Below are 13,165 nucleotides of genomic sequence, written 5' to 3' on the forward strand. Positions count from 1 at the left end.
GAGAAAAGCAAGCAGAATAACTATATCCAACTGGAAAAGCAAGTGGGAATGCATTTACACTGAAATTTGACCCAGGCCCTGCAGCTTACACTTCAAACTCAATAACAGCACGGGCGTGTTAAAGGTCAGGAGCATAAAACACCTTCATCTCACCTCTCTTCCAAAGATAGCACAGCTAACTGAGCTGCAGGGCCTGCCAGTCTGCCGACAGGGTGGTTAAATACACTCTTAGGGGAGAGTACCATTCACTGCATCATCAGCCACACTTCCTGAAATAGTCTGTTTCTCCTTGGAGACCACTCATCTGATCACCATCTTCAACTTGCGGGCACCTGTGAGACCAGACAGGAAATCAGTAGAAACTTTCCCTTTGACATCAGCCCAGTCAGGCACATCTAGCACAGCAAGAGCCTTCCCAGAGGCCGGGGTTTGGTACCCATCAGGCACGACAGAGTTGGTAGGCATTGAGTCTTCACCGTAGCAAAGATTTCACCATGACCTAAGACAATAAAAATGGATGCCATGTGTGAGACAATTCAGGTAAGCCCTGGTTTTCAGAGACATCACCAAACTAGGAACTTTCTAGACAGCTCTGCTTGTTGTGAGATCTTAACTCCTTTGCACATCACTGGAGCAGATATTAAAAAGGCAGCCGCTTCTCTAGCAGGTCTGCTTGCTCTGTAAAATTAGCGCTCACAGTTTTCCTCTTGCAGTTCAGCTGTAAGAGGGGTTGGGAATAGCTGTGCCTCGCACTATCTGGCTGTCGCATAAAGCAAGCAATTAGAAGTGCAAGCGGCCCCATTTGCTCCCACGCTTCATTTTTAATCTCATAAACAGAGATTGAGCCTCAAAACTGAGAGAGGGAGATGCTTTTTTTTAAGCTTAGGAGTAGTTAGATGCACATTTGATGTGTGTCTATGTGTTACCATGGAAGAATGCAGCTGAATGGGAGTCAGAGCCACCCTTGTGAGCTCAACCCAGTGGTGCGGGTGCTAGTTATGTAGGTTATGGGCAAGTAATGATAAATATGCACTTATCCTGGAGTGCAGTTGCAATCACAGCTTGATCCTGAAGGTGTAAGCACGACGTAAAGACTAGGTAACAGTCCTAATGTGGACACATAAACTGAGCAGGCTTTACTGCTGGTGGTCACTGGATGGCGTTTCTCATCTGAGTGCCAGCAATTCAAGATTTATGGGGAGTCGGTACATTTTAGTATTCTTTTTATGCTGTTCAGTAATTCAGTTTCCAGTTACGCTCCCACACTGCCTGATTAGACTCAAACTCAAGTGACCTCCTTCTGTACTCCTGTACGGATCTGAATGCCAAGTGTCAGCTGGTGCACTTCTTGGAGTTAAGTAATCTTTCCTAACCTTGAACTGCCTGCCGTGTACCTGGGCAGTACGAGGATGGCAGACATGAGCCACCCTGCAGTAACTACTTCTGTGCAGTCTTCTGTGCTGCATAATATGCAGCCTTTCAGCATTACAGGAATGAGTGTCTTCACCTTCATGAAAGGCCAGAGCAGGCACCCTGCCAGTCGTGGCGGAGCAGCTGATGCAGAGTAACCCAAGCCCGTACTGCTGTGGCACAGCATTAAGCGGTTCTGCTGGTCTCCCTGGGGCAGTCGTAACTGGGACGATGGAGCGAGGGTCTGCTTCATTAGGGTCTCAGTAAAAGCATCATTCTTAAATCAGATCTAGGTCACTGCTAACTCAAAAGCCTCACACCATGCTCCTTCGCCTGGTGTAGATGGGCCTTCAGAATTAGGACAGCCTTGGATGCTGGTAGATAAGATAGAGGAAAAACGAGGGCTGAAAGATACAAGAGCGTCAACTTTGCAATTCTCACTACCCATCTGATAAGAGAGATGTGGGTGGGTTTTTTTTCCAAATCTACTCTTTTCACACACACCAGAGGAATCAACCTCACCGCTCTTCAGTCCTGCCTGAGTAAAATGCAAGAGCTTTCCCAGAATACTGGGGTTCACTTGAGAGATTATAGCTGCAGCCTGAAGATGGGCTATCAACAACTGATTTTAAGAGATTAAAAACGTTTCTAAAACTTTGTTGGCAACATTCCCTTCCAGTGTGACCGTTCTGCAAATCAGAGTACTCATTTTTAATTAAAGTGGAAAAGAAACACTGTGAACGATGATAAATGGTTTTGAGTTGCCCTGTCCTGGCTCCTTTAGCCTCCATGGCCAAGCCTCTTAGTCAGCAATTTGCCATCATCTCTATCAGAAAGAAAGAAAGAAAGAATCCAGTATGTTAAAAACAGAATTTGGAACAGTCATTTTAATTATGAACAGCTGTTCTGTTTAGCCATCTACCTCTTAATATTCTTTATCAGCAAACATTTCCATGACAAAGACACTGCTCATATACATGCTCAAGGAATGGCTTCTCACAGAGACACTCTTATTTGCCTGCAAACGTTTCTGTTCACTATTCTTCCTTGATTGTATACTATTCCTGGAAATTCATTGAAGTCCTGATTAACCATTCTCAACCAGGCAATCAGCAGGCATCAAACAGCCCAGCAGGATCAACTGACCCATCACGCAACGCAGGAAGAAAACACATGCACAATACTCTCTGAGTGAAGTGTGTTGCTTTTGACAAACCCTTGTAAACAAAGCACCTCTTATGCTAAAAGAAATTGTTGACTGCAGTAAATTATATGGAAGAGACCAAAGGAATTTGTACCAAGGTGGCAACTTTTTGTTGCATACGATTTTACTTCCCTCTTCTCTCTTCTTTGGGTATAACTACATAAGACAATCTCCCAAGCAAAGGATTTCAAGGCTTCTCCGCTTTTATTTTCCCAAGCCTTTCACAAGCTCTATCTCTTGTTTTCCCTGTACATGGACTAAAGGCTATGGTGCAGAGCTGTACATACAATTTGGAAATAAATAATGGATGATTGACTAACCTGGTGACAGACTGTAGCAGCAGCAGCTGTGTATGCTGGAAGCTTGCTGCAACTTGGGAATTCTCTTTCCAGGTGAACGGAGGCAGTGAGGGATCTCTTCTCCCATTCACAAGGGCTTGACACCATTTTCATCACAATCTGGTTTTGGGCCATTTGGAAAGGGGTGAGGCTTCTGGTTTGCCCCTATAACTGTTCATAAAGGACTTGATGAAACAATTCTCATGTGGACAACAGCGCCGTCAATGCCAATGACTGCACAAGGAGAGCTGGACTGAGGCCTTACAGCCTATACTGCTTTCCAAATTGATACCTGGTTTTGAATGTATATGGACTTGCTTCCTCACGGCTGCCTTTAAAGTTTCAATTTGTAAAAAATCTCACACAACGGCATAAACGCTACAGTAAATTCACATCCAGATAGAAAAATAGATCACCAGAGCCCAGGTGCCCAACCTCCTTAGCTCTCCTCAGAAGCCTTTCCAGTTCCCTTATCGCGCTGTCCTGAAACGCAAGGAATCTGTCCTACATCTGTCTATAAATTAATCATTCCATTGGGCAGATGCAAACGATCACAGCTAGAGGAAGGTCTGAAGGTCTCACAGATATGTGTCCGGTATCTTTCTCGATATTTACAGTTTCACCCAAGAACCCATCTCCCCACTCTGAACAGGAGTCCACAAAGACAATTTTCTTCAGGTAAGCTGTGAGCAGGAAATTATGGTTTAGTGAGTCACAGATCCTAAAATATCCCTATGAAGCATGTGACCGCTGCATAATAATAATAGTAATAATTGAGCAATGCAAGCGTACGCTTTTGGAACGTGCTAAGGAAATCTCAGTGTGGAGGAGAGACAGGCACACCCAGGCAGTTTTAGACACTCACGGCACCTAGGGGCATCCAGACAGACAGGCACGCCCCGTCTATTACAGCATGAGACAGATAAGCACGTTCTGCTTCTACGGACAAAAAAAAAAAACCTCACCAGTTTGACAAAAGACAGGCATGACAGCTAATACTGACCAATACCATGACCTCATCTCATGGCATACAGATAATGACTGCAAACTGCCTTCATTTTATCTGAATGTATGGCTTATTTCACAATCCAATGTAACTATATAACACATAAACCTACTCTTTCTGAGGCTTTCAGGTTCCTGACAGGTTTTCAAGATGGATATCATTAGACGTGTTGACCATCTGCAAGGCTGTAGGGAGAGTCTAGTGGGCCCTGGGCAGCTAAAATCTAGATCTGGACATCACGTCATATGTTAAATGAAATGTGAGGTACCTCTCAAGTACAAGTCTTGTCTGACTTGGAAAGGCAATGGCTTCTCATGTTCTCCCTCAAGCACCATGTTCCCCTTGCAAAAGAAACAAACAAAAGCAGTCCCTTGCAAGAACAGTCAATGTGGTAACCCTATGACTGACCTTGTGATGTTTCCTAAATATTTTAGTGCAGCCAACACATTACTTAGCTTCTCTCTAGGAGCAAGAAGCTGATGGGCTAAACTGACCTTTCCCAGTCATTCTGCACAAATCCTATGGCAGCTTTAAATTGGCTGGCTGAGAGATCCAGCTCTCAGCTGAGGGATACTGTTTGGTATCAACATAGAGTCTAAGTTGGCCAACAAACAGCAATCATTCAGACACTTCTGTTACGGTCTATTTTGGGATTTACACAGTTGTGACATTCCTCTTCATATTCACCAGCAATCTGTCAGGAAGAGAGCCTGGACATTTCTGGAAGAACTTCAAGATGGAAAACTCATTTGGGTGCTTAGGCAACATTCGGGACTAAGCCACAGTTTGGTATATTCAGTATAGTTCGTAATGCGAGGAGTACCCAGGTTCGTCAATCTTTTGTGACCTTTTCTGACCACGTCTGCGCCCAGATTGGCAGTGACCACTGCCAGACTCTTCTGTAAGAAAACTTCAGTGTTGCATAGCTTGTTTCAGGCATCCACTGTTGGCCAGTAACCAAAGGAAAAAACCTCAAAGATTTCCTTAAGGCTAATGTATAGAGGGGGAGAGAAGGAAAAGTCACGCATGTCTCAGTGCCCCCTATACCATGTATGTCCATGGGCTCAGGCAAACTCTGAAAGAGGGAAGCAACATCAACCCCCAATGTCACTTTGCCGTACCACCCTCCAAGAAACCATTCCTTTCTTCGATTGCTTCTGCAGCTGCTCAGATCTGAGGACTTAAACCTCTGTGGCAATCTCCTTTCCTCTGGCAAAGTCAGCGTTCCAGCACAAGAGACATACCTTGTCCTTGTGCATTCTCCTGCACAGCAATCGATAATGGTACGACGAAACCTCTGAAGTTCCTTAGTGCAGTATGACTAGCAGACAGAACAAAAAATGACCCAGCAGGAATTTTTCTTCCTTAATTTTTAGGTTCCACACATCAATTCCACTCTAGCTACTGTGACTAATACCCACCACCACACCCGCCCCCCCAGGATTTCCTGGATTCTAGATCACGCATACTTTGAGCAAGATTTGTAAGTAATTTATCTTATTCTTGGCTTGAGGTACCTGAAGATGCTGAGCATCCATTTTCATAAAGTAAGATTTCGTGAAGATACGTCTAGTAGCACACCTGGAAATCAAAGCACTTGAAATCATGTAATCATTGCTGAATGTCTTAGCTCTAATTTCTCTCATGCAAGTATTTTCAAAATTATACTTTTATCACAAGTATGATGCTATTTGCTTCTCCTTGAGGCTCTGGCTCTTGGATTCAAGTGAGTAGATGTATGTCTGTGCCACACTGGGACCACAACCTCTGCAAGGTCCAGAAACCTAGCAGCAGCAGACTCACGTTACCGATGCATAAAGCCCAACTTCTTAGCCCTGCTAACAAGGAATTATCCAGGCACCAGTTCCAGAGCTGTATTAATACCTTTACATGGAGCTGCACTGCACAGCTATCCCAGTTTGCCCAGCACTGAACCACCACATGCCATCACACTAGGCTGGACCAAAGAGAAACTCAGATCTCCATCTGAGACATCTCCAAAATGTCCTCCTGGTTGCAGAGGGAAGCTTGAACATATTGCACCACAGTGGTAGCTTTACCATGTAAAAGTTAGATGGGTAATGAAAAGATGCCTCCCAAAATATTACTGAGAAAAAAAAAAAAATCTCACTATATTTTCTTCTATCCTCTAATTTTTTAAGCATGAGGTACGACCTACAAAATATCTTGCCACAACACTGCACCCAAAATACGTCAAACTGCTGTAATACACAATGCAGACATGGTGTTTGGCCTAACAAAGCAAAGCCTGCTGCTGAGAGCAGTTCTGCTGTTTGTCTGCAAGAGGAGAGCCACTCCCCACTGATACCCCTAAACCAGGCAATGTTCCAGGCATCAGTGAGCATCGACCCATTTTTCAGCAACACATGGGAAAATCTGGTTCAAGAAAATCAAAGTCCCTGAATGGCCAGTGCCAGGGCAGTTGCTGGGCCTTCACTTTGGCTGTCCTGATGCAGAGGACACAGCAGCCTTGTTTCCCTCGCACTTGTTTGCCCGGAGATGCGGAGTACAGTCACCAAAACACCTTTGAGGGTCCATGAGCAGGTGTAGGTGGTGGGTGGCCACTGGTGGGATCCGGGAGAGGCGATGGGGAAGGGAAACTGGGGTGAGAAGGGGAAAGGAGGAGGGGGAGATGGGATCCCAGCCTGCGGACAGGGACATGAGACCCTAAGGTGCAGGAGGGGAAGGGACTCGGCTACTTGGGGCCGGAGGGACCCCTGTCGGAGGGTAGGTGGGGGGGTCTGCTTGGGGACGGCCGGTTTGGGGAGCAGAGGGTCTGAGCACGCACTCGCCCCCCGCCGGGCCGGCGCGGAGAGCAAAGCGCGGAGCCCGGGCTTTGCGGGGAGGGGGGTCGCGGCGGTGCGGGGGGCGGCGGTGCCCGCGGCGGGCGGCTGGTGGCGGGGGCGGGCGGAGGCGGGCGCCCCGCGGGCTGCGGGGCGGGGGAGGAGGAGCGGCGGCCGCCGGAGGATGGGAGCGAGCGGCGGAGCCGGGGAGCGGCGCGGGGGCAAGGCCGGCAGCGCGGCGGCGGCCGCGGCATCGCCCGCGTAGGGCGGCGCGGGAGCCGGGCGGCGCCGCGGCCATGGAGAGGGCGAGCCCGGCGGCGGGGAAGCTGAACGCCGGCGGCCGCGGGGCGGGCGATGGGCACGGCCCGGCGGGGGGAGCCCAGCCGCGGGCGGCGGTGGGCAGCGCGGAGCCGGGCGAGCTCATCGGGCGGGCGCTGGATTTCAAGAGCGAAGGGGCGCAGTGCTACAAGGACAAGAAATTCCGGGAGGCCATCGGCAAGTACCACCGCGCCTTGCTGGAGCTGAAGGCGCTGCTGCTGCTGCTGAGCCAGGAGCCGGCCGGGCAGCGCCCTCCCGCCGCCGCCGCCGCCGCCGGGCTCAGCGAGGAGCAGCGGCAGGCGGTGGAGGCCATCGAGGTTGACTGCTACAACAGCCTGGCAGGTCAGCGGGGCCGCGGGGCGCCGGGGTCCCCCCCCACCACCACCACCTTCGCCGCGCACACCTCCCTTCCCCTCCGCAGAACAGCGCTGCCTCGCTGCTCTTGCCCGTGTCATCCCCTTTCCTTCCCTTGTCATCCATTTTTTTACGTGTCTTCCCACGTTTGGCACGGAAGCGCTGCCGGTGCGCGGCTGGGTGCCCGCCCGCCTTGGGGAAGGGGCGCAGGGGCCCGGCCGCTCCTTGCGCTGGGGCTCGGCCGCGGCCCCCGGCCCTTCGCCGGGGCTGCTCCAGCCGCCGCGGGTTAATCCCCGTGTCCTCTTCCCACGGGAGACAGGTGACAAGGCAGCGGTGCCTACGTGGGATGCTCAGACTTAGAGGGATTGTGGCTGGCGAACTGGCCAAGACTGCATGCTGCGTCCTTCCCTCAGCCCGAGGTGTCCTTCAGTCCCTTTCCCACAGCTCCCGTTCTGGTGCCTGTAATTAACAGTATTACAGAGACAGACTCCTACCACATTTGATGGAAGGAAGGAGAAGGGTTTGGGCGCTGCTGCAATAGCTCCGAATAGTGCTAGATATAAAAAGAATATTTTGGCCTCTCAGCGATGGAAATGGAAAGCAAATATAGTACTGTCTTTTCGCTAGCCGCCCGGCACCACTGTGGTCAGTCGACATTTGATCATCACTCCCTTTGCTCCCTGCCATCGGTTTGGAAGTGCTGCAGGAAGATGGGGGGGGGGGGGCTTTAACTACTTTGTAGTCGGATTCTGAAGTCCTTACAGAGACAGAACTCCCATTGACTTCAAGGAGCTTTACCTAAGCGAGAACTGCAGGATCAGAGGTTATTTTTGGTCCCTATTAGGGCATGGATTTTTGATTCCCAAGCCTGAAAGCATCTCTAAAACAAAAACTTGTGCCTAGGTACATACAGGGAAGTGAGCATTCATAACCTGAACAAGGTGCACAAAATGGCAAGATGAATAAAGCACTGGTGTTTTCCAGAAGGATGAGGAGTTACTCGTTACCCTTTATATTCCTGGGGGAGGGGAAGTGGCAAAAATCAGGACCTTAGTGTGTCAGCTGTCACCATCACTTGGCTTTTGGCTTTCTAGACAGAGTTGGTTAGGTTTGTTTCCTGCTGTCTAATGCTAAAAGAGATGCAGAATAAAGCAAACGGTTTGAAACACCAAGCCAGAATCTCCTCTTGTCTTAAATCCATGCCAATCTGTTATACTCAGTATGCCTTTTGGGACGTAATGAGGGGCACAATTTAGCCCCCTTTAATCATGTTTTCTTCTCTTCCTCCAAAAGCCTGTTGAAATTGCATAGAGGGTTAGATTACAGAATGATACCATAATTGCACAGCTGTAATTGTGCCTCTCTCCAAATTTCTGTTCACAGGTTTATTAAAATCCATTGTCTTTGGCAAGGATCATTGAGATTAGCAGGGTTATACAAAGAGCCCATAATACTCTGAACAGTATAACTTGGTGAGTTCCTGGGCTTGAAAAAGTACTCACAGGAAATATCTCTGCTAGACACAAATTAGACGTGGTAGGTAGAAGGTAAATGAAGTGGGAGGGAGGGATGGGATTTGCTTCTGTGGTGCTTTCTGCTGACTGCACAAGTTCCACTTGCTAGAAATTTGTCCACTCCTGCTGGCAGAGTTGTCCTGCCTAATGGTCATTGTCCAGCTTGTTTATTTACTTTTTTGGGGTTTTGCGAGGAATTTTTTTCACTGTTGGTTGTATTTGATCTTGTCAGCAGTAGCAATCAGTGTGAGAAATGTACTCCATCTTTAACCTAGATTTGAACAGATTTTTTCCTAAATTTAACCAGTGTGAACACAGGAGGAGAGGAGTGTAATTAACCCTGGAGTTGCAAGCAGTGCTTTTCCTGGGATAACCTCACAGCAGGTCAAGGTGTCATTTTGCACAGCCGGTTGTCACATGTTTTCGGTAGATGGCACGCACAGAGCAGCATTTGTCTCGGAAATGCGTAGCTTCATGTGTCTCTGCTGGGCTGTCTGCAAGCAATTTTAAAGAAATGCCCTGCACGTTGGAGAGGGAAGTGTGCAGTTAAACTGGAATTGCAGTGTTGCTACACCTAGCCCAGTCCCAGAGCTCCCATTCCAGCAGGAGGATCTGTGAATTGCTGTCTGAAGGGAAGATGGGGGAGGGACTTTCCCCAGAACTGTCATAATAATTAGTATATCTTTCTAATAGCAACTTCAAGAGGTGTAGCAGTGGGACTTTATTTTCTAAGCGTGGAGCAGCAGAAGCCACCAGTTTCTTTACACAGTGGGCTCTAGCAGAGGCACCAGCGCATGCTTTTACAGGTGAAGTCAGCGTTACTCGACGTGGGGAGGAGAGGAGATGCAGGGAGTTTTGCTTGTGAGCACTGAATGGGTGCCTAGAGCCATTTTTAAGATAAATAAATCTGCATAGCGCAGAAAGCGTAACAGCAGTACATCTTAATTCGAGAGAGGGCAGTTTTTCACTTAGCTCTGATGTATCCCCGCTAGCATTAGCAGCTGTCATCTGAGTGTCCTTATTATCGAGTTCTTTTAACACCTCCGCTTACTCTCTAAGCTTAGCATTTAAGAAGCCCACCTTGCTTTTGCACTGTCATTTTTTCATGTGGCCACCACACATCCACCTGTCAGAGATGTTTTGCATCACAAACATAGATGCAGGCACACACAATTACTTGTCTAGGTGCAGCATACCAGTCAGAGGAGAGCATCAACTGTAGATAAATATGCACTTAGCCAAATAAGCAGGTGAGAAATATACACCCAAAGGGAATTTGGGGCAATCTCATGGGTGAAGGCTGGGGTTGGTTGGGTTTTTTTTTTAATCTGACTGATTACATGAGTAAGAACATGTGGGCAAACACTAAACTGTTGTCAGTGCCTGTATTGCCTTGCAGAATGTAAATTTAGGCACAAATGTGCACACAGATTCTTGTTTAGCTCCGCTTCTTTTGTAGAGCGCCTTCAACAAGCAATTCTCATACTGCAAGGTGGGGTGGCCAACTCCTGTGTTTGATCAGAGCCTCGCAATATTCGGTCTGTTTTCTCAAGTTCCCTGTTGTGGAGCTGTGTGGCACCCCCATGACCTAAACCATTTAGTCTGTTTCAAAAGGTCCCAAATCTGCTGGTTTCTAAATTCTTGTGGGGTTTTTTTTTGTGTATTTTAAATCAGCCTAGAATTTTCACCGCTTGCCATTGGCAGTGTTGCTTGCCTTTCTTTCACTAAGCTACTCGCTGGGTTCTGAAAGTTTTGCCTTAAAGGGACTCCCCCTCCCATCTGCCAAATCCAGTTCTTACACGGACCTGCCGATACCCCTTCCTTTTACCACAAGCCTTTTTGATAAATGTCACCAGACGCAAGAGCAGCAGCATGGCCGAGGCTCTCAGAATTTGCTAGGGTAGGCAAAGAAAAAGCCTACCAAGACCAGGGAGCCTGGCGGAATGAATGCAGGGCTGTAAGGCAAACAGTCCTTTCTTTATGACTCACTGGCGGTCTCTGACCTTGAGGAAGTCAGTTGACCTCTTTTTGCCTCTCTCAGCCCTATTGAAAAATAAAGAACAGGGACCACAATCTCATCCTGATGATGCATTCAACTGAGTTTCCCCCAAGTCAGTGGTTTGTGTTCTTTTTTAAAAAGATGAACACATGAAGAATGCCTGTGGAAAAGCAAACCGGCCAAATATCCCTCAGGTCTCAGTCTCCTTTCCACTCCTACATCTTTGGTCTAGAAGAAGCTTAAATGCTTTATGTACTGCGTGCAGGTAGGGACCATTTACCTACTACAAATGCAACCATTCCTCTCGTTAAATGCAATGAACATTGTATTCCAGCATTACTGCCTAAAAGTTCACAGGATCAAAAGGGCTGCATCTGCTCTACAGAGAGAAACAAGTCCTAGTCATTCCAAAGCAGCAAAATGCTAAGGGTAAGCATAGTTTTAAGCTATTCTGGTGAGGGAATGTTGCAGTGTGATAAGCAAACCTTTGTTGGTTTTCCTAAGCACGCAGAAATGCTAGAGCTAATCCTGGCAGGAGAAACGGAACCAGAGAGAGAACTGGGGACGAGGAGCGGCACTGCGGGACCGGGGTTTCAGGTTCTTGCTCTCTGCGCTAACCAGTTGTATGATCTTCACCACATCTTTTCATTCTTTGAACCTCAGTTTATCCATCTGCGTTTATGACCTCTTGGGAGTACAGGAAGGCTTTGTTAATTACATGAATGCAAATTAAGTGTAATGCATTTATATACCTCTTCAAGTGTGTTTAGCTTAGTCTAGGAGCCTCGGCAGGAGGACACACATACCTGCACAGAGTATTACAAAATGTAGCCATCCAAGATACATCTCAGCCGGGATAGTGAGGTTTGTCCTCCTACGCTGGCAGAAACATGCACCGGTACCATTCATGACTATGCAAAGGTCACAACGACGGTCCCACAAAACATGGGACTTCAGCAGTGCAGGAACCTCCTAGGACCCTCAGGCTCCAGACTGGGCTGGGGGTGCTACTCCCAACCATCACCAGTTGCACAGTCATCGGTGAGTAGTCCCACTGAGAAATCCAAGTAAAAATACTTATAATACTTAATCCAAGCAAAAATAGAACTAAACATGAGAAAAGCTGGTAAAACTTGTCTCCACTGACCACCCACTAGGACTCCTCACAAGGAGTCTCTGCTAAAATCCCATCCCAGTATATAGCCGTTAACAAGTACAGACTCTACCAGGACACATGGTGCTGTGGGTGTTAAAGCAGTCTTGGATTGTTGCTTGATGCAAAGCTTTTTTTTTTATGTGCTGCATCAACAAAAACCACCCTCTGTAAGGATGCCGTGCAATGGGAAAGAGAGACATCAGCAAACAGAGCAGGACACGGTCTGCACTTTCGCTGACGGAGGTGGGAGTTTCCCGACACTCTCGGTTTAGATTTGCGTACCCAGGCAGAGTGCATGGGAATATCCTGTTTTACAGGTAGGTGCAATTGCAGCAGAGAACAAGCACAGATGGACCATGTGTGTTTTTTTCAGTGATAGGCCCAAACTCTGACGCGTATTTAAGAAAGAAGTGGTATTTGAAGCCATTGTCATGAATTACTCTTTAGAAAGACTCTGTGTTTACCTGTTCCCTTTTAATTTTGGAGGACAAAATTCTTCCTGTTCAGGGAGGAGTTTCTTGTGCATTGAGAGGATGGGATAGGAAATACATCCAGATGCTGGGGGAGGCGGAAGGGAGGGAGGAAGAGAAAGGATGGCAGGCTGCCTCCAAACTTGGTTTAAGTGATACCTGTCTGACAGCATCTCTTGCTGAGGCAGGAGATGCATTTTCCTCTATATATGTCACTATTCTTCCCAAGCCTTTTCAGAACTTCAGGCTCTGGAGGGTTTTTTTTGCAACGACCTCTACCACATGTTTATTTCCCTTTGCATGAGGAGAAGCCTATCCAGATGACCTTGTCACCATTTGCCTGAAAGAGAGATTATTAGGAAGGTACAGAGGCCCTTGCCAGACTGCCCCGAGGAGCTGCAGTCTTGGTGAGTTGAGATCCGTCCAGGTCTAGCTACAGCTCACTGTGAGAGATAAAGCAGGAGATGCCAAAAATCAAAAAGCTTCCTCAAGAACAGAGTGGTGGTTCATTTGTTTACCTAAAGAGTACTGGTTGTTCTCCACCTTGAGAATACTGATATGTTTTCTGAGGGTTCTGTAGTAGCATGTCCTG

General features: G+C 47.7%; 1 protein-coding gene across 1 annotated transcript in view; it reads left to right on the forward strand.

The window, feature by feature from the left end:
- The first annotated feature begins 6,926 nt into the window (after nt 1-6,926).
- Nucleotides 6,927-13,165, forward strand: part of TTC9 (tetratricopeptide repeat domain 9) — a 29,877-nt gene continuing 23,638 nt past the window's right edge. The window contains exon 1 of the mRNA XM_063332758.1: nt 6,927-7,422. Within this exon, the coding sequence (XP_063188828.1) occupies nt 7,059-7,422 (364 nt within the window). The 5' untranslated portion in view covers nt 6,927-7,058. The remainder of the gene's footprint in view (nt 7,423-13,165) is intronic.

This window comes from Chroicocephalus ridibundus, chromosome 4 (genome assembly GCF_963924245.1).
Source record: "Chroicocephalus ridibundus chromosome 4, bChrRid1.1, whole genome shotgun sequence".
Lineage (NCBI taxonomy): Eukaryota > Metazoa > Chordata > Aves > Charadriiformes > Laridae > Chroicocephalus > Chroicocephalus ridibundus.